This window comes from Eschscholzia californica, unplaced genomic scaffold, assembly GCF_041429995.1.
Source record: "Eschscholzia californica isolate CP2 unplaced genomic scaffold, dmEscCali1.0.p SCAF_4, whole genome shotgun sequence".
Classification (NCBI taxonomy): Eukaryota; Viridiplantae; Streptophyta; class Magnoliopsida; order Ranunculales; family Papaveraceae; genus Eschscholzia; species Eschscholzia californica.
In genome coordinates this window covers 21439617-21461943 of record NW_028238461.1, presented here as the reverse complement: position 1 = coordinate 21461943, position 22327 = coordinate 21439617, and the positions used below count along the sequence as shown (strand labels likewise).

The 22327-nt window shown below is 36.5% G+C and overlaps 2 protein-coding genes across 2 annotated transcripts; one reads left to right on the top strand and one right to left on the bottom strand.

The window, feature by feature from the left end:
- Positions 1-12026: 12026 nt before the first annotated feature.
- Positions 12027-16055, top strand: VIP3 (Transducin/WD40 repeat-like superfamily protein). The gene is made up of 2 exons (XM_086632301.1): positions 12027-12564; positions 15251-16055. Exons 1-2 carry the CDS (start codon positions 12226-12228, stop codon positions 15875-15877), a joined length of 966 nt encoding a protein of 321 aa, XP_086488427.1. The 5' UTR covers positions 12027-12225; the 3' UTR covers positions 15878-16055.
- A 1287-nt stretch (positions 16056-17342) lies between these two features.
- On the bottom strand, positions 17343-19315 carry LOC147543613 (threonine synthase, chloroplastic-like). The gene has a single exon (XM_086632300.1). It carries the CDS (start codon positions 19245-19247, stop codon positions 17631-17633), a length of 1617 nt encoding a protein of 538 aa, XP_086488426.1. The 5' UTR covers positions 19248-19315; the 3' UTR covers positions 17343-17630.
- Between the last annotated feature and the right edge of the window lie 3012 nt (positions 19316-22327).

Here is a 22327-nt window from a genome sequence, read left to right as displayed (position 1 = left end):
TGAGGTGACTGATACATATGTGGATCCCTAAACTCTTGACTGTAATGCATGTGTGAATAATTATTGAGATATTCTAATTGTGGTCCGCAACCTTCTTGAGGTTGGTAATGATCCCAATAATTGTTTACACCATAGCCATTAGCCATCGGATTTTCAAAATAATTTTGATTGTTAAAGCGTTGATAATTATTAGCATCTCTTAACTGAGGGACACAACCTTGTTGAGGTTGATGAAAATTCCAACGATTATCAACGTTATGACTTTCATAACAAGATCGACCAAAACTATTTTGACTTGTGATATTTTCTCCATACGACGATTCTAACCGTGAGAGTCTTTCCCGCAACTCTACTAATGTCAATCTCTCTTCCAATTCTCTCAAGCAGTCTGGATAGAATCCTTCCATTGATGATTTTTTTTTTTCGAAAACCAAGGATTCACTACGAAGATCCTAAGGAAACAAACACAATCAAGCTGACTCCACCAAGCAACCTAAACAGAATCTAGCAACAAATTATTAGACGTAGATTTAGTGAATGGCTTGTCAGATTTACCTAGTAATCTAGACAGCTCCTACTTCGCCACAACACTTGAACTTTGATTGTTATAAAGGTTACTCGATCAGAGTAGTCGGTAAACAATTCTCTAGGAAGACAACCAACGATGAACGTTGTGATAACCGTCTTCCTTCGGCAACGTTTCCTCTTCTCGAGGCGGTCTTTTTGACAAGAATCGCTCACACACTTTCCTCTGAGAATGCCTAGATAACAATCAAGTTACCGAGTTGTTTATGAAGGTCCGGTGAGCTCGTACCCTAGGGTCACTGTCTAAATCAAATTTTAATTATTAACGAGGCTTAGGATCATGAATGTTGTTTCCTAAATGGGCAAGAGAACGGTGATGAAATCCGAACTCCTATCTTGTAACTGGGTTTGTGCCCTTACTAGAATGCTTACACTAAAAAGTTCGGCAAAACAATGAGGCAAACAAATTCACACAATTACCCACTTACAGGAGATTCGTGGGTGATCAGAAAAATTACCTCCCGTTCTAGACGGGCGATGACCTTTGCAGACGACCCGGACCACTATTCCCTTAAGTGTTTGAATCCGAGGCTTCCTTTTTTTTTTCTCTTGCTAAATCTGAAACAATCACAAATAACCAGAATTTAGAAAGCTCCTAAAAAAAATTTAAGAAATAAAATATTTTTGTGATTTTTTTTTTAAAAAAAAAAAAAAGTCCTAAACTAACTAGTTTAAAAATCAATTCCAAATTTAGAAACAATCCCTAAAAACAAATCCCCGGCAACGGCGCCAAAAACTTGATGGGACTAAAAGGTTACCCTAAATAGGTCACCACCCGCAAGCATACGGGCGTCAAGTAATAATTCCGGTAAGACCGGGATCGATCCACGAAGATAGGAAGGTAATATGAATATCGAGAAAGTCTAGCCCACCGGTCTAGGTGTCAACCACTAACTCAGACTAAAATGAAAAGATGATAATTGGGGTTTTGATTGGTTTATAATAAATAAACAAATAAAAAGATCTAATCTAAAAGTGAGAGGTGAGAGAGATTCGGGAAAAATGGTCGAGCAAGAATAAAGTGAGGATACTTCGATCCACATAATCGATAGTGACTATTACTAATAATCAATAAGCATGAAAAGTTAGTTAACTTCACCCATTTACTTGGATTGGTCAACGAACTCTTTGTATAACTCAGATTCTAGTCCATGAACGGTCTAAAAACCCGGAAGATTTTATCATTAAAAGCATTAAAACTCTGTCACATCAAAACATGTTTCACGAGTATCCGAATACAAAAGCTAGCTAGACATGGTGGAACACATAATAAACGAGAAGATAATAAAGAAAGACATAAGTTAAGGCGAAAATCTCCCTATTCCGATGAGGCGTAAGGCTAGGATCGTCGGAATAAATGGTTCATTAAGTGCTGCTGATCTCCCCCTAGCAATATCCAGATTTCCCCTTAATAATGCAGATTAGGTGTCCCCTCAGTCAAACCAGGGTTCCCTTTAGTAACAGAGTTGTCTTCTTCCTCATAAGCAATAACCACCATGAAAGCTTTAAACCAAGCTTTCTCTCTCTAAGATTTCAACTCAAAATCAAATCAAACACCAAGGTTAACTAGACAATGATAAATCAAGTAAAACCCCCAAGTTTTCCGGCCAAAAGAATGGCCGGAAGTACCCCAAATAGCTCCGGTAGGGTTCTGTTTTTCCGACCAAGAAATGACTGATTCCGGCCAAGAACTTGCTGTCCCGTGCTTCTCAATCAATCCCCGAGCAAGTCCCGAGCTACCCAGCCAATTCCCGAACTATTTCTTGTACAATCCGGCCGATCTTCTTACACCCGAGCTAATCCCGTGCCGGCAGGTGACAACCCGAGCTGTTGCTGTTCTTGGAAGCGGCTGTCCTATAGCTTCAAAGGTAATCTGACCTGCTGAAAGAGCAACCCGAGCTTGCTGAAGACCTGAGCCTCTCTGTCTCTTACAGTTCAAAGCTGAACCTTGAAGATGATGAAGACCCGAGCTGTTATAATGAAGGACCCAAGCTGCTGTTGAAGAACACCCGAACTGTTGTGTTCTTCTTTGTCCCGAGCTGCTGTGGAGGAGCTGCTGTGGAGGAGCTGCTGCTCTCGTTGCAATAGTCTGAGCTGCTGTGCCGGCCGGCCAAAGCTATGGCCGGCAGCTGCCTCCTTTCTTTCTCTCTCTCTACTCCAAAAACTCCTAAACCCTAATTTCTGATTGTAGAAGATGAAGTTCCCCCCTCTTTTTCTTTTGTCTCCCACTAAAAACCCTAGGTCTCTTTGACTTTTGACCCAATTAGACTTAGTCATGAGACTTTGAGGACCCTTTAGACGGGAGTGCTCGTAAAATCTTGAATTGCTTATCTTCTTTATACTCTTGGGCTGTTACTTGTCATGAGAAACCAAGGAGGTGCCTTCAAATTTGTTATTTCTCTCGGCTTCTTTATTTCTTTTCTAACTTTCTCGTCCGAACTCCGATTCGACTTCCGTCTTCGCCGTCTGACTCACCATTGGCTCCACTTTCCATTTAACCTCTAAATTTCTGACCAAAATAACCCTGGTTCCCTCTCCTTCCGATCTCTTCCACATGAGACGAAAATGTGACGAATTGCTTTATTTTATTCCGAATGTAATGCCAAACTCCAAATAAGCTTCCTAACAAGAAAAATACATAAATTATTAGAAATAAAACCCGAAACGAACTAAGTCATCCAAGTTAAGTGATCTCAATGTGGTATTTTAACGCCACATCATCAACCCAAAAGCAAAACCCGTGAGTTCACTAAGTAATGAAGAAATCGGGTGAAAGACCAAAGTTAATGAATCTGAAATGTCTCCCCTCTAATCTCTTGCTATTGCGGCTGTTGCTGCTTCATTCGATCTATACGCACCATCAACGTTGATTTTGATCCTACCTAAAGTTGGTGGAATCCATGTCTGTACCTGCAAAACTGAAGAGAAATAAGGGGGAACAAGTAAATTAGGGTTACGTCTAAGATCGAGTATGGTAGTTTTCCAAACTCTGTTCAGATCCACAGAAGCATCGTTGAATGACAAATCTTTGTGTCCTTTCCACCAGTTCCAAAGGAGATAAGTGTATTTAACCATAAATTATTTGATGTTTCTCCTTTGTTCAAGATCTGTTTAAGATTATCTATATAATTATCACTCAGATCTAACAGATCTGGATCTTGAGTATGATTTAAGAGTAATTTAAACCTGTTGCATGTCCCAAATAAATGGTTAGAGGTTTCGATCTCACCTGTCGAACACATTTGACAGATCTAACTTACACTGTGAATTCGCGTCCCAATGTTTGATAGAGTTGTTATACCATTGTGCAATAACCTCCAAATGAAGATCTGGACTTTAGGTTCCATTTTGTTCTTCTTCCATAAACGAGACCAAGGGAAATCACTGATTTCAATAGGTAATATTGATCTCATTTTTATCGTGGAATAATATGATTTAGTTGTAAAAGTCCCATTTTGGGTGTTCTTCCATATCAAAGTATCTCGAACTGGTTTTGTAGGGATGGTAATATTAGTGATGGCTATTATTGATTCTTGATTGAAGTATTGTTGAAGTATAGACATATTTCAATTGTTTGTTTCACGATCAATTAGGTCTGCCACCCATGAAATGTTCGAGGGTAGTTCCTGTATTAAAAGTGGTATATGATTGATCATTTCAGGAATCCAAACATCTTCCATAATTCTGATATCCGTTCCATCTCTTGTCATCCAGATTATATTATTCCTCATGGTGGTTCGAGTTTGAAGCAATGATTTCTAGAAAGAGGAAGCAGGTTTGTTTTCCTCCACCGTCCAAAAATCTCCTGATTTTATGTATTTAGATTTAATTAAGGGTCCGTGGGTATATAGACCAAAATAATATTCAAAAAAGATTTATGATCCAATCTTCCCAAAACATGGATATTTAGTCCTTTTACATTATGGACATAATAACCCATTCTTTATGAGAGAACTACCGTCCATGTCCCTCCTACAAAATCACGGGATTTTTAATTTTCTAGGGTGAATTTGGAATGTTTCTAATGTGAGCGTGATTTAGGGGATTTAAAGCAACTAACGTATAAATCCGAAATTGATTGGTCTCTATCTTCTAACCGTTTTGGAAAGCAAATCTATTTCCAAATCAATTCAAAACAAAAATCGTAGCAAAATCAGTTTTCTCTCTCTTTACAGATTTGGAAACCAAATCAATTTTCTCTCTCTTACTATGTAAATTTTTTTCGATTCAAATCAATTTTCTCTCACTTAACTTTCAGATTTGGAAATAGTATATTTTCTAGGATCAATTTAGCGTGATTTGGGGGTTAATATACAAAACATATATATCACTTTCTCTCACTTAACTTTCAGTTTCGGAAATAGTATGTTTTTCTGGGAACATTAAAGCAACATATGTTTTCGTTTTTACTCATACATAAATACACATTGAATACAAATTATGAAACAAATACGTGAATTATGTATTATTTATGACGAGGAAACCATCATTTGTCAAGTATACAACATAATTTATCAAATGTATGTGGGTCTTGTTCAATAAATTACACATAATTTCTTTTACATTACACATAATTTCTTTTACATTACACGTCCTTTACATTCTGTTACAAAAAAAGTACAAAATCTTCTTTGATTCAAAAATGATGCCCATCCATGTACTCTCCATTTGTTTCGTTGACTCACTTTGATTTGATGATTCTCTTTGAAATTTCATCTGGTATCTACACACATAAATACACATACATTAAAGAAAAAAAAACCATATATTGTATTATAAACTACATGTATAGTTTCGTAAATTATATATAATGTTTGTCAAATTTTGACATCATTTGAAGGTTTTGAGTAGTTTGGTAAACTTATCAAGGCTACTGTTTTGGGTGAAAAGTACACGTAATGGTAAATAAATAATACACAATTTATGTGCACTTATACGTAAATTATATACATAATGGTAAGAACATGAAGATATACGTAAATTATATATACTTTATTGTAAAGTACACGAGATTTGATAGTAAAGAGAAGTATTTCTACTAATGAAATGAGTACTGTTTTGGTGTTAAAGCACGGGTAATGTTCTGTAAATTACCCATAATTTCCTCTAAATTGTGGTAATTTACGATAAAGTACATGTACTGTAAATTCTGTTATGAGTAACCGTACGAAAGAACAAATGTTTCATAAATCCGTACGGATTGAAAACCGGATCTGAAGAAAAAAAAAATGAGAACATCATAAATCGATTATGAAGATCTTAGAGAGAGAAAATCACGAATAATGATGAATATTTGCATAGATGATACAGATTAAAAGATCAAACGAGATAGATGAACCAGATTATACTAAAAATCATGGATAACTTTAAAGATGATGATACAAAACATAAAATATTAAACAGAAAGATGAATACGAACCTGGAAATTAGATGAACCAGATTCAATGACGATGGAAATCAAAGATTAATCAAATATTAAACATAAAGATGAATACGAACCTGGAAATTTGATGATGGAACAATTAATAAACGATTGTGGATTGAGTTGGTGAAATAGATTGGAAGAAGAGTTCGATCTTCAAAAATGGAGGATGAAAAACCTTTTCTGAATCACATTAGGGTTGCGGTTTTAGAGAGAGAGAAAAATGATTTGGATTTTAGTTTTAGATAGAGAGAATATATGGTTTCTGTTATGGAGGAGATTGGAGAGAGAAAGTGGGAGATAAAATAGGAAAGAGATATTTAGGGATTTTGGGAGAAAAACCGTTTTTATATATAAGGAAGGTTAATTTAGGTATTATGAATTAATATGTATTCTAGGGATTTGTATTTTCCCTCTAGATTTACCCAAAAGGACTAGATATCCATTTATATTAATATTTTGGTTTAGAAACCCTTTATAGGATTAGAGAGGACTAAATGTCTTAATAGGGCCCGTTTTTTGGACTATAAGCCCATAAATTCTTTAATTAATTTTACCCAAGTTGCATTCTTGTTTGTGAGAAACCTCCATGCCATTTTTGCCAGAAATGACTCATTGACTTCAGTGAGTGATCGTATACCAAGACCCCCATTTTTCTTTGAGCTTGTGATAATATTCCAGTTGATAAAATGTATCTTCCTCTCATTGACCCCATAACCCCACCTAAAACACCTTTCTTCCTTTTCGAGTTCTTGAATAATACCTACAAGTAGCATTTGATAGCTAAAAGGGTAAACACATAGTCGATTGAGAACAGACTTAATGAGGACAGTACGACGCGCCTGCGTGACCATATTCTGTTTCCAACCCGAGAGTGTTTTCTTAAATTTGTCCATCAACCATTCAAAACTTTTTACTCTATTTCCTTGTTTAAGTAAAAGAACTCCGAATTATTTTGACTGATCTGTCATAATTGGAGCTTGAAGGACTAAATTGTATTGATCTCTAATTGCAGGTGGCACTCCTTTGCTAAAGTATATAGACGAATTTTCGTAGTTAACCGCCTGACACGAGAAGCTGGAATAAACAGACATAAACTCGTATTCAGATTATCAGTAGTTGCTTTACCAAAAATCATTAAATCATCAGCAAATAAAAGGTGTGAGATAGAGGGGCTCGAGTGATTTATCTTGTAACCCGTAAACAGACTCTTAGATTCATAATATGAAATGAGTATTGATAGGGCCTGAGACGAGAGGTTAAAGAGGTAGGGTGACAAAGGACACCTTGCCTAAGTCCTCGAGAGCTCCTAAAGCTCCCATATAAATGACCGTTAACCTGAATATTAAACGTTGGAGTGGTAAGGCAAGAGAGCATAAGCTGGAGAAACCTTCCTGAAAAGCCTAAGGCTTTGAGGACCAGTTCGAAGAACTGCCAGCTAACCCTGTCATATGCCTTAACCATATCCATTTTAAGAGCAAAACCCTAGTTGTACCCCTAGACCCGTTCATGGAGTGTAATAACTCTTGGGTAATCACTATATTGTCAAGAATTTGTCTATTGGGCACAAATGCATTCTGGGTCCACATGATATTGTTTTCTAAAAACGATTTTATACGGTTAGCAGTAACTTTAGTGATGAATTTGTAAATGGAGTTGCAAAGTGAGATAGGACAAAATTCAGAAGCGCAACTCGGATTTCTGACCTTTGGGACTAAGGCAATGGTAGTAAAATTAAAGGAGGGATCGATGAAACCAGATCTGAAAATACTCTGAATATAAGTAATGAGTTTTCCTCCAATTTTGTCCCAATTGTGTTAAAAATATTCGCTGGGAAGACCATCTGGTCCCGGACTTTTATTCCCTCCCACATTCATTACCACTTCATTGATTTCCTCTGCCGTTAGAATTCCTGAGACGGCGTCGATGTTTTCGTCTGAAATTACTTTATATGCATTGAGAACTTCCATTGGTGATTGAACAACTGGTTCAGCTTTGAACAAATTTTGAAAAAAATCTGTTAACTCATTATCTATTTCGGTTTCATTGGAAGTAACAGTACCTGATTGCAGTTTCAATTGATGTATTCTGTTTTTTTGGCGTCGAATTGACATTGCCTTAAGGAAGGCTTTCGTGTTGCAATCGCCGTTATGTACCCAATTTTGTCTGGCCCTCTGTTCACTTTTCGTCCTTTCTACTTCTTCCAAATGCATTATTTCTTCTTGGAGATTACTTTCAATTTCCAACGTGACATCTGTTGGAGTTAATGATTGAATGTGTAGTAATCTCTGATGGAGCGCCTTTATTCTGTCCCAAATCATGTTAAAAGATCGTTTACTCCATGTCAAAAGAGATGACTTGACCGTTTGCGCCTTATCATAAAAGAAACCGAAGCTTGATCCCAAATGTTTTCAAAAATTTCATGATAATCCCGATTCTTAGTCCAAAACTTTTCAAATCTGTTTATTGTCGGTAAGATTTAACCCATCACTTTAAGTTTGAGTAATACAGGAGCATGGTCACTTGCGTATCTTGGCAAGTGAAAGACTCCCGCATCTGGAAATTATAGTATCCAATCCCATGATGCTAAGGCTCGGTCCAACCTTTCTTGTGTAAGGTGAAAACGATCTCTATTGTTTGTCCAGGTAAACGCTGGGCCGTTGAACCCAAGATCGAGAAGGCCACTTTGTTGAATAAAGGATTTGAATTGGTTCATAAAAGGGATAGAATGATTTCCCTCTCTTTTTTCAGAAGTTGTACCTATAGCATTCATGTCACCAATGCAGACGGGTTAGTTACTGATAATAAAGTGGAACGAAAGTTAGTTCAAAATAATTGTCGGCCATGAATCCGAGGGGGACCATAAACAGCAAACAAGTCCCAAGGACTATTAATATCCGAATCATAAAAGTAGCATGAATAACATTAGAATCCGAATAGTTAACATACACGTTAACTTCATTAGTCTAAACAAGGGCAAGTCCACCCCCTCTACCATTTGAGGGAATCTGATGGACATTATTGTACCCCAAATTATTAAGAAAAGAAAAATTACATAAAGAAGATAATTTAGTTTCAGTTAAAAATACTAGAGAAGGCCCCTAAGGAACTAATAGAGGGCATTCTTTGTCGGGTAGTTCCCAATTCTCCGACAATTCCACGCGGAAACACTCATTCTTCCATCGGCTTTAAGGTATCCGTGACCTTTTCAGAGTTGTTGACCAAATTAATTTGTCTAGCCATTCTTTTAGTAGATCTGAGGCCTTCTTCCTCGATAGTCCTTTCCTGTTGTAAATCTGTATTCAAACCACAAACCATATGAGATTTAGAATTATTATTATTAGTGATCTCTCTGGTAGATCCACGAGATCTCTTCATATTATTAAACTGATTCAACGCTGCCCCATACTTTGAATTTAATCGTCCAGAACTGGTCTCAATATCATTATTAACACAATTGGGTGCCGATCCTAAAATCCCTGATGTTATAGGGAAGATTGCTCCATTGAAGGAATCCACTTCTCTGCCATTACCTCTAATAGATAAAGGGACTCTAAAGTTGTCCGGATATTTAGGTTCCATAGAAAGTTTGACAAATGCATGTTGTTTTTCGTTCAAGTTTAATTTTAGCATATCCCCGAAACAAAGAATGACGGGGCAAAAATTAATAGTGTGGCCTATACGACCACACGAAGAACAAAAATGTGGCAATTTTTCAAAGCGAAGTTGAACCGAGATGAGTTGGGTATTACATAAATTAAGGTTGATCCTCTTGGAAATGGATCAGCGATAGGGATTTCAACCCGAACTCGGCCATAAACTGTCCATTTTAACGCATCTTATGGGGTTGTTGTTTTGAAATTTCCCATGGTAGAAGCCAGCCTGTTGATGTATGTACTGTTAAGATTTCTCATCAGAATTCCATGCATTTGAACCCATAGCCAAACTTTATCGAAAGTATGATCTATCAGAGAAATAGTATCTTTACATTCCTGTAGGATTATAAGTTCGTCCATTATAACCCATGGAGATCGGTCAACAGCCATATCTAGTTCCATTCCGGTTGGAATCGGATCAGAAAGTGGGTTTCCTTGATTTCTGTTAGAGAAAACTTATTAGGACCATAAATGACTTTAGAGAGACGGATCATTGCCTGGCTGATGTTAATTCGTCTGTCACTATAAAACTTAACAACTCCATGCTTAATGATTGTTGGTTCCAAACTAAGAAGATCGAATCCTTCTACGGTTTGAATAGATGGTTCTTCTGTGGTTAATTCTGAAAATTGTTGGAGAAAATCTGATGTATTGTTATCCATTTGAAAGAATATAAATTGTGTGGGAGAAAAAGAAGGAGAGAATAACGGATGAAAAAAAGACTAAATCTCGACCAAAAAATATAATAGGGAGAAAAAGAAGGGAGAATCACTGCAGTTACCGTAAAGGAACTGCTAGTAACCGACTATAACCACCCAAAAGTGGTGGCGCCACCTAAAAAACAAAATATACCTCGACTCATTGTTTGATGTTTCAATACGTATTGTATAGTTTAGTGAAAAGAAAAATCAAATTCTGGATTACGTGAATGGACTAAACCGGTCTGGGAACATTCACACGAGTACAGATTAAGTGATCTGTATTGTTGTGAAAGGACATAGACTAGGGAGTCCGTTCCGTCCTTAATGGCGCACTAACTAGTTTCTTCTGGATATTATACTAAATCAAATCTAGAGTTAGGGTTTAGGGAAATGACCCAATTTTGCAAAATCCAGTTGAAGAAAGAACTCTACTGATTGATTCAATTATTTTTCTCTCATCAATGGAACTGATAAATGAGATCTAAAGCTCTTAAACGCGTAACTTGAGGATTAAATTTTGAAATACCATGTACTAATAATCCATCGTCGTAAAAAATCCTTTGATCAACAACAATTGAGGAAGGAAATAAAGGGTGTGTTTCGTTTTTATTTTGTAAATAACAATTTTTCATTTGTTCTTCATTGATTTAGAATTATTATCTTCTTCTGCAATATCATCATCCACGTCACCGACTTCCATAGGTTCACCGATGTCACCGGCAGCGGAAGAGTGAGAATTTTCCTCGACTTGAGGTAGTTGAGATGAGTTAAACCTGGAGAGAAAGGTACTGATTTGGTGGTGAGCATTTCAGAGAGAAGAAAAATGTTGAAAGATTTGAGTTAGAGATCGATTAGAGAGTGAGAGCGTTCAGTGGTCCTGGTTTAGAGAGAGGGTGTTGAGTGAGAGAATTTCTTTTAAACCGAGACGTTAGAATTTTGCCAAAGAGGTCGTCTACTTAAAGATATTCGGGTCCTTATAGAAGCAGTGGTGGTTGGCCCGCCCTCTTATAGAGCCGCCTACTAATAGCAGTTTTGCCAAGTGCTTTTAGCAGCGCCCACATAAAATTTATAAGACCGATCTTGACAATATCATAATAAAATCTCCTAAAATCAGAATTTCCTAAAATATAAGATCTTCCCAATATAATAAAAAATCTCCTAAATCCGAAATTTATGGTACATACCTATTATGAAATCTACAGACTTTTCAAGAAAAAAATTCAAATTTGTTTCAAGAAAAAGATCTATAATCTGTTTACGAAATACTTTATGTAATTTTGATGTTGAATCCTTCAGATCTGTTGTTAAATTCTATTAATCTTTGCTTCATTTGTTTGTAAAAGAAACTTTTGAGAGAGAGAAAATAAAAAGTGTTGGAAATTCTAGAGAGAGAACGGGTGAAAAGAAATACAGTACATAGAGATAAATAAAAAATAAACGTTAAATGGTTAGTGTTCTTTTAGTTAGGAAATGAAAGAATTAATGCTTTGTGTACGGTGCGAGGGTAATGAAAGAAAAAAAAAAAGTGAAAAATACATCGGGAAAGTACTTTTCCGACTAAAGGACCTCCGCCATATTCACTCACCAAGCTGGGGGCGGATCCTATTAGGGAGTCAATTTTTGGACCTCAACCCAATTTTGTGATTTACAAAATTACCACATACTCCAATTCACATGGAGTGATCCAGTACTTCAGCGCTCACCAACACCATTACTGCGTATGCGTAATTCCTAGCCTTTGTTGTGTTTCCCAAATTACAGAGCCTTAATCATCTTTCCTATTGAACATCTAGGGTTTTGATTCATTCTTCTTCTAGGGTTTTATAAGTTCGTTTGAGTAATATCATTTTTATGCAAAACGATGAAGCTAGCAGGATTGAAATCGGTCGAAAATGCACATGATGAATCAGTATGGGCAGTTACTTGGATTCCAGCAACAGATTCTCGACCTTCACTTTTGCTTACTGGTTCTTTAGATGAAACTGTGAAGTTATGGAGACCCGATGAACTTATTTCAGAAGGAAGAATTACTGGACATTGTCTTGGTGTTGTTTCTGTTGCCGCTCATCCTTCTGGAGTAATTGCTGCTTCTGCTTCTCTTGATAGTTTCGTTAGGGTTTTCGATGTTGATACTAATGCGACTATTGCTACTCTTGAATCTCCACCTTCTGAAGTTTGGCAAATGCAATTCGATCCTAAGGTAAAATAGTTAATGTTTTCTTTTACCGAATCTAGGGTTTTGAAGCTAGTCTTGAAGAATTATGATTTTTTATTAATAATTTACATGTGAATGTTTTCTTTCGCACTTCAAAGTTAGGGTTTAGAAGTAATTTCTGGAAGAATTTCAGTTTCTGATTGAGTGTGGAAACTATAGGCCGTATTAGTATTAACCTGATTAACTAACAAATGTTGGAATAGTGTTTTGATCCATGAGACATTGAAGCTGAAATGATCTCAGATGGTTTAAATTTTTTGCTTGTGAACATTTGATTTCGATGTGGTAAATAAACAGGGAAAGGATTGTCTTACCGTGCCTTTTGTTTTGTTGTTATGTTCTTCGGAAACTTCCTCGACCATGTGATAGATGTGTGCATGGACAATCATTGTATTTGTGTTTGAATTATCCTATTATTTCACCTGTTTCCATCCTCATACTTGAATAGATTCCTGTGAAGATTTTGTAGATTTTGACTTCGATTAATGGTAAGATTGAAATTGCTGGATAGGGAGAGGCAGGCAGGGAGATTAAAATTCAAAAAAAATACCCTCGTCAGATCTTTTACAGTTTTACCTGTTATGGCATAACGTAGCTAGCTGTTTCAGAGGATCTTGTTGATTGCATATGTTCGATTTTCGTCGTACTAAGTTCTTCTTTTGAAGGACACGAATTCTTGTTTTGGCTAAAGATTCTAAACTTCGCAGAGATATTTCATCTTTGCTGATTAGTTAAAAATGCATTACTATATTTGACAGACTTAATTTTTCTAGTATGTTTTGTTGAGTGAAAGAGTTAATTTGTGGATACATTGTAATTGCTATTAGTTTACTATCTAGCAATACTGTAGGCCACAACGTGAGTCTAAATTAGTTACGGTTACAATTATTTTGATGTTAGAAAATTAAGAAAACTAGATAACTTAATTTTGACCGTCCTTTATGCTTTGTTTATCAAAACACTATTAGGATTTCTCTAAAATGGTAATTCAGGATTCCCCTCTACTCAAAACTTTCTGGTTTTATCTTTTCACATCGATATAGGGAAACAGATAAATCACCGTTTCATATATAATTATATATTACGTGGGTCCGCGTTTCTTTTTTGGCCATAAACTTGGTTATATTGCATGTGACTCGGCTGAGTAACAGCTTTTTTTATTATTTTTCCTATTTTACTGCATGAAGTGGACCAGATATATTCGCAGTCTGGACTGTTTAACATGACAATAGACTAGCAGAAATGTCCACAGTGATAAATTTTCAATTGTTCTTACTTATTTGACTTCCTAACCTAAAATCTTTAGTGGCGCCTTTTAATGGTTACACACCACCACGTGTAGAATGTTTGTCCTTTTTACTTATTAATGTGTCTCTCCCATGTTTGAGCATTGGAAATTATGTTGTCATAGTTTGTTTCAATGGGAAGGCAGCGCTTAGATGCTCAAACCTGAGTCCAGCATTTTTGAAAGGGTTTACTCCCTTTCCATTATCTTATTGGGCGAAACGCATTTGAAGGAGCTGCCGGAGAAATATCTAGTCAGTCCTATATGGTTTTGTAATTTTTTTCTTTTAGATTACTTGAGGACTTCTGTTGAGTAATGATGCTTGCTTAGTACATCTCTTGATCACATGCTTGTTTGCTTACTGACTAGTTTCTTCATTATTGTGCATTGGTTGTTCACTATAGTCTGCATGTAGAGCTTAAAACGAGTAAACATGATTCACATTAAAAAATGATTGCATTCACAAGCAATTGACTTACAGAGCTTACTGGAGTTGGGGAAGACTGTCATTCAAGCGCGCTTAGCGACTCTTAGGCAAGTGGCAAGCTAGCAATTCAACCATCTCATTGACTAATAACTCGACTGACTTTGCCTGTTCCTTAGTACATCAGAGTCAATGATGGTTATTCTGATCCATGTCAGTGCGAGTTAGTCATTTTAGTCTTTTGGCGCAGTACTTTCACCCTCATCGGAAGTTACTTTGATAGTTTCTGTGCAGTTACGTTGTGTCATAGAACTTAGAAAGAATGAGAACTGTCTACCACATAGGGATGACTTTTAAGCTAAGCTTCAGTACCTCAACTTGTAGAAGTTATTATAAACAAGAACACAGAAGTGTATTAAGAGCTGATCTAGTTTTCTATCATTCCTAAAACCACTAGACTTGCTTTATTCACGTAAAGATTTGGTTACTGGCTCAGTTCTACGAGCTGAGCCTTGGTAGGGCGACTAGCATAATATCTAAAGTATAAAAAGAGGAGTTGCAACGTAATTCACGTGACATATTTCTACTGAATCTTAAATGGATTGTTAGATGCATGAAACCCCTTTGGATGACGTTGGCTTCTGCAAAGAACATTTGTCTATTTAACTAAACTTGTTTGTTTCATTGTATACGTGAGCGTGATTTTCTATTTGAATGAATTTTCCACAGGGTCAAATAGAAATTAGCAGGGTAGTTACTTTTCAGAAAAAATAATAGGGTCGTTACTGAAAATTGCAATTATTGCTATCTGCAAGCATATTAATTGTAACTTTTTCGTAGTTCTTACTTCTTAGATCACACAGACATCTCCTACATGCAATAACTAGTTGTGGTTTTTTGTGCTTCACTTCTCAGAAATCATTTACTTACGCTGCTCAATCTAATGATTTTATTTCTCGTAGGGAACCATCCTAGCAGTTGCTGGTGGAGGCAGTGCATCAATCAAATTGTGGGACACAGCCACGTGGGAACCTATTGCAACCCTAGCAGTACCTCGCCCAGATGGAGCCAAACCTGCAGATAAAAGCGGAAGTGGCAAGTTCGTTCTTTCAGTTGCATGGAGTCCAGATGGAAGGCGTTTAGCCTGTGGATCCATGGATGGGACCATCTCAATCTTTGATGTTTCTCGTGCGAAGTTCCTTCACCACCTAGACAGTCACAGATCTGCTGTGAGATCACTCGTTTACTCCCCCATTGATCCACGAATTCTCTTTTCTGCATCGGACGATACCCATCTGCATATGTCTGATGCAGAAGGGAAGAGTATGATTGGGGCCTTATCGGGCCACGACAGCTGGGTATTGAGTGTGGATGTGAGCCCAGACGGTGCAGCAATAGCTTCAGGTTCAAGTGATCGGACTGTGAGATTATGGGATTTGAAGATGAGAACTCCTATTCAAACAATGAGTAACCATTCCGATCAAGTATGGGGAGTTGCTTTTCGTCCACCAGGTGGAACTGGCGTGAGAGTAGGTCGGCTTGCGAGTGTATCAGATGATAAGAGCATATCGTTGTACGATTACTCTTGAAGGTGTTGTGGTGTTGTTGAGAATCTTTAGATATAGGAAGACAGCCAGAGGAGGGACCTCTAAAACAAAGGTTATTGGTACATTTCACCCTTTCTTTTTGGGTTAACAATATAGTATGACTGGTTCATGTTGTTTGTTTCTTATTTGAGTTTAGTTTTAAAACTCCTTCCCCTTCTAACCTTTTATCTTCTTGGAGCTACATATAATTCACCAAGAGTGCACTCTCTAGCAGACCCAGACATATTACTGAATAAATATTTCTCCTGGTCCAAACCATTTCTCGGAAACAACCGTTATAACGTCTAAACCAATCGTTTTTATTTCACCTTTTGGTTGGTTTGGGCTAGACTACTTTTAACGTTGTCAGATGGATCCCACCTTTTGCAATGTGACCTGTTATGGTCTTTGCGGAGAAAGCTCAGCATATTTGAAAGGTTATTTATTTTTTCGGGGAAAAATCAACATGTCTGAAAGGGTATGAATCCGTGTCTCAGAATTCGAGACCTAGAAGGTGGTTGTAATGTCAGGGAGATGAATCTCTTCATTTAAGTCTCTGCCTCCTAGGAGATTTTGAGTTCGGATGACTCTGGAATCCGAAGAAAGCTGGATGACATCCACCCCGAGTGAATTCCATTATAAGCTTTTAGAAAGAGAAGAACTTAATGAGCATATGATATACTTCCAAAAAACTTTTAGAAAGAAGAGCTCCCAAGTGGATTTGATGTGTGACGGGAAACCCCTTGAGATATGATTACTCATATGTTGAGTTGGCTAACCAAATGAACTACAATATCCAACTCTAAGTGATCTGATCCTCATGTTTTATTGATAACGACCAGGCGGGGACAACCACAACAAAAATAATAAAAGAACTCCCTCGGAGACTCCCTGGGTGACCAACGTGGCAAATAAGATAAGGGGCATTTTAATCATTTTCTAAAGAAAATACCAAAATGGCCGTTGTTTTATTAGGAGACGGTCACCGAGAGCTCTCCTTCCACTGTTGCAATAAGAATGCACCTAGTTGGAGAATAATCTAAGACAACATTTTAACTAGGTTAACACAATGTTGATCCAGAAAATGGAGGATCACCTTGGGTATGAATGCTCAAGGAGCTTCCAAGTATCTCTTTCCTTTTGCTTGTACATTATCTAAGTTTTTTTTTCGATGATTCCTATTTTTTGCTTTCTCATCCTGTCTATCTATAGAGTTGGCGACATGCATTGATTTTCTTCATTGTCCTCCATTAACATCCCCATATGACGGGACACCATGTCTAGTGTAGCGATGGGCCACCACATGCTAAAGAAACACAACCATCTTTATCCCACTCGTGAGCTACTAGCTAGCCCTATCAAACTGCGTTGTAGCCGCATCCATGGACACAAGGCTCAATTATAAACATGTAAGCAGAAACTGAACTGCAATTAGGGATCTTAAAACAAAAATACTACAGTGCAGCACTTTAAGCAAATTGTATCTCTTAAAACATGATAGAAATTTCAAGTCCCAAAACAATAACGAAACTGTTTGTATAAAGTTCGTGAAAACATAGTAATTATGAAGCTTAGCTTACTATTCTCAACCGAATCAAATAGCTATTAAAGTTTAGGTTTCATCCTATCAGACCGACCTTCAAGATCTGATTTTCCTCCTCAGCCTACAAAAAGGAAACGAACAACAAAACAAAAGAACAAAAACAGAGAAGTGAACCGATCACAGACTTACAGATAACAGCAAGTGAAACAGCTCTTAATGATTCTTACTTTCTAAATACTTCTTCAGAACATCCATAACCGATCCAAAATCCGCTTTCACGTTCGTAGGTGGATTAGAAAACTTGCAAGACATATCTGGAATCTCCTTGGAGTGATAATCGATCTTCGACTGAGTGAATTTCAGCCCATGAGCGGTGCTAACTACGACAGTCCTATCAGTAGGTTTGATAACTCCACTGTTTCTAAGTTTAATCAGAGCTGAAAGCGCGACACCAGTGTGAGGACAAATAAACATTCCAGTAAGATCTGCCTGTGACATTGCATCCATTAATTCTTCCTCTGTTGCTTCTTCAACTATTCCATTACAATTTTTCAGAGCAAAAACAGCTCTATCAATCGAAACAGGGTCTCCAATCTGAATTGCAGAAGCAAATGTGGTATTAGCCTTAACTGGCTTAAACTCACCCCACCCAGATTTATAATGCAAGTATAAAGGATTTGCATTTGCAGCTTGAGCACAAACAAGACGAGGTAATCGATCAACAAGCCCTAATTCTTTGCACATTTGAAACCCTTTATAGAAAGCATAAATATTACCCAAATTTCCACCAGGAACGATAACCCAATCCGGTACTTGCCAATCAAATTGCTGCAATATCTCAATTGCAGCAGTTTTTTGTCCTTCAAGTCTCAAACTATTCAAAGAATTAGCTAAATATATGGGTAATTCGGCTGTAATTTCTCGAATTAACTGCATACATCCATCAAAATCAGTATCTAAACTCAAAACAAAAGCACCATTAGCAATGGGTTGAACTAATTGAGCCATGGAAATTCTATTAGCAGGTAAGAAAACAATAGCAGGAATACCAGCAGCAGCACAATAAGCAGATAAAGCAGCAGAAGTATCACCAGTTGAAGCACAACCAACACCAACAACGGGTCGATTTAGTTTTCGTAATCGATTAACTTGACTAACTAAAACAGTCATACCCAAATCTTTAAAACTACCAGTATGACTAATACCACAATGTTTAACCCATAAATCATTCATACCTAACATTTGTTTACCATATCTTTCAGCCCAAAATAGATTAGAATTACCTTCAAAAGCACTTACAATATGATCACTATCAATTTCTGGTAAAACCCATTCTTTTTTGCTCCAAACACCAGATCCATATGGCCAAGTTGTTTTACCAATTCTTGAATCAAATAAAGACTTCCAATATTCACCATCAAATTTTTTTAGGGCTTCCATATCATGTTGTACATCTAATAATCCACCTGAACTACTTCTATAAACTATTTCATCAAGTGAGTAAGATTCAGTTGAAGATGGATCTGCATTGAAAGGAACATATTTAGCTGAAAACCCATGATTATTAGTTGTTGAATGATGACGATGAGCTTCCTCCCTGATGTTTTCATTAGCAGGACGACGGTGTTTTGGGGAAGAAGAAACAGTTGGTTTTGATGAATTGTTTTCGATTGAAGAACCATCGAGGGGAGAAGAAGAAGTAGATGATCTTATAGAGAGAGAATGGTATTGGTATTGGTATTGATTTCTAGGGTTTCTATGGATAAATTTGTGTTTGGGTTTTAGTGAACAAGGTGAAACTTGAAAGAGGGAAGAAGCAGCAGCAGCCATTTTTCTCTCTCTCTCTCTCTAAACTTCTCTGTTTACTTTCTCTCTCTATCTATCTACTGATAAATCTTCCAAAATTTGTGAGGGCGGTCGTCACTTGGATTTACTGTCCGTGAAGCACGTGAAAATCACGTGATAAAAAAATCGGAATAAATTAGTCCTGTTCCAAGTCCTCTCTCTCTCTCTGATTTCAGTTGTCAACGGTTATCTACTATTCCAGTCTCATTCCTAAATGGTTCGGGCCGTCTATATACAGACAGAATATTTTTTCTTATGTGGATGGTAAAAGATGTAGTAAAATTAGATTTTAGAGAACCTAAGAAATGCAGCTAATAATTTGAAATTGAATGTCATCGATCAAATTTGGATATCACAAACTGTACATATTATGAGAGATTGACTATGTGCAGAATCCCGTCTGCAAAGGGGAAAAGTAACAAATATAATTTTCTTTTATAGAATATTATTTATATCATAAGAAACTTACCTAGAAGTAAAAGATAAGGAATATAAAGAAACGATTTTGTAGAATATGATCTATTTCATATGAAATTACTTAAGGTTGTGTTTGATATCAAGGATATAATTCTATGGAAATAAAAGAGTTCCATAGAAAGTCTTCTATGGAATTTATTCCGTAGAAATAAGAGTTCTTTCGTTTCATAGTCATGTATTATTCCGTGGAATTACGAACTCCGTTATTTGGTTGACAACTAACTTCTACGAATATAATATTCAATTAAGAGTTTCTAGTTACTCCTTATGTAGTCAAAATGACATTTTTTCTTTTATGTTTCCAAAATTACATTTTCGTCATTATGCTGTCTAAATTACATTTTTACCCTTATCTTTTCATAATTATACTTTTGCACCTATGTTGTAAAATTATTTAACTTTGTGTCATTTCAATGTGAAAGTGCAGACATACCATTTTTACAAGATAAAAGTATGAATATCATTCAAACCACATAAGGGTAAAAATGTCACTTTGATTTATACGAGGGTAAAAATGTCATTTTAACATAAGGGTAAGATGTCAATTTGATATTATAAAAGGGTAAAAATGTAATTTTGGCTATATAAAGTCAAAATGTCATTTTAACAACTTTGTAAACATGTCATTTGGTAAGAATGGCAAAAATGTCATTTGCCCATTGTATAAATAAATGTTTATTTTGCTAAATTTTATAGGTAAAATGTCATTTACAACATATATGAAGATAAATATTAGGTTTCAAGTATCCGAATATATTAAAATGTTTTTATTTTGATTTTTGACTTTCCACAGAGACTAATTCCTAGGGTGGAGCAAGGAATTAAAAGTGAGCTATTTCATGGAAATAGATTCCCTAGGGATTTAAAGCCATAGAATTATACTTCGTATCAAATGGTGGAAATACCTAATTCCATGGAAATTCTTTTATTTTCATGGAAATAGGAGATATCAAACACACCCCAAAAGTATTTGACGAGAGAAGCATTGAAGAAGATAGGAAGCTTGAGAGGGAAGCTTATGAGATTCAAGAAAAAGAAAGTAAGGGGGGAAATATGCTAGAATTAGGGCTTCGATTGATACCACTAAAACCTTGAAAACTGAAGTTGAAGTAGAACTAGCCGATAACAAGAATTGTTTACTACAAGTAAAGTATGAAAAAGTATCCAAATGTTGTTATCAGTGTGGGCAAATAGGTCACGTTATGTCGGAGTGTGAAGTTCGAGCAAAAATACGAGAAACAATATCAGACCAATGACCGAAGGAAAAACAAGATAAAGCTAAAACTTTATTGCTTCTGAGATTTCGGATGATATGAAGGCAAGTTCCAAAAGAAATTTCAGATATGACAATAGGAAACAAGATAGTGAAAAACCTACTGGAAGAAACAGTAGTAACTTAACAAGAGAGACAGTGAAGACTATAAAAAAGGAACAGGAGAAGATAACAAAAAGAGGGAAATCGGAGAATAATCGATCCAATAGGAGTAATGGAAGGGACTATGAATACACACTCTTTTCCATCAGGAAGTAATGCTAGTACTTCAAGAGAAAGCTTGCTTGATGAAGCGAATATTACCGAGATATTTGTTCGGTCAAGGGCATTGAATAAAGAAGGTGTGGAGGAGGTTGCAACTCAAAAACTGAAGAGGAAGAGTGAACATGAGACTAGAGTAGAAGTTGGTAGAAGCTCGTTGAGAATGAAGAAAGGGGCAACTAAAGTAGTAGAGGCAACTGAGGCGGGTGAGAACAGTATAGAGAATGATAATCACTTAATGAAATTGAATAAATTGGACTTAAGGGGTGCAAGGAGGAATCAAGATCACGAAATCGAAAATACCTCAGGTCATGAAGGAAACACTCGGTTTATTGACGATAATAGTGAAGGTAGCTGGAAGAAGTTGGCTAGAGTGGGATCAAAATCTAATGAAGCTAAATCAGACATAGGTGAGAAGAATAATAAAAGAAGTCGACATGATGAAGAGATGATACATTTGGTAACCGGAGAAGATGGGAAAAAAGCTCTAACTGACTTCAGTACAGGGAATAAAGCTAGGGTTACGGCGGCCAACTCATCAAGGTCGCATTTACAATGATCGTACAAAGTTGGAATTGTCGAGAAGTGGGGAATGCTCCGACGATTCTGTCCTTGAATTCATTCCTCCGACAATTAAACCAACCATAGTTTTTTGTCTAAAACATAATTATCTACAAGTTCATCGAAAAGTTAGGTAAGCAAATTGAGTTATACAAATTATTTTATTGTGCCGTCTACAGGGTTCAGTGGCGATCTATGAACTTTATGGGATGATGAAATTAATATTGAGATTATTTCGGCATCTGTGAATCATATGCATTCTAGAATTTGAGAAGTTGATGCTACACATTATTGGAGTATGTTATCAGTATATGGTCCGCCTAATATTGACGGTAGAGAAGCATTCTGGAAGTTTATGAGAGATTTTAATAATCAGATACATGAACTGTGGTGTGCAATAGGAGATTTTATTGCAGTAGCTAATGACACAGAAAAATGGGGAGGTTCAGGTCTAAATATAAGAGCAGCAAAAAAATTTAGAAACATGATTTCA

Bases quoted from the DNA above. Each gene is read 5' to 3' on its own strand.
- VIP3 (XM_086632301.1), top strand. From the start codon at position 12,226: ATGAAGCTAGCAGGATTGAAATCGGTCGAAAATGCACATGATGAATCA. The intron at 12,565-15,250 runs GTAAAATAGTTA...TATTTCTCGTAG, and splicing joins AAATGCAATTCGATCCTAAG to GGAACCATCCTAGCAGTTGC.
- LOC147543613 (XM_086632300.1), bottom strand. From the start codon at position 19,247: ATGGCTGCTGCTGCTTCTTCCCTCTTTCAAGTTTCACCTTGTTCACTA.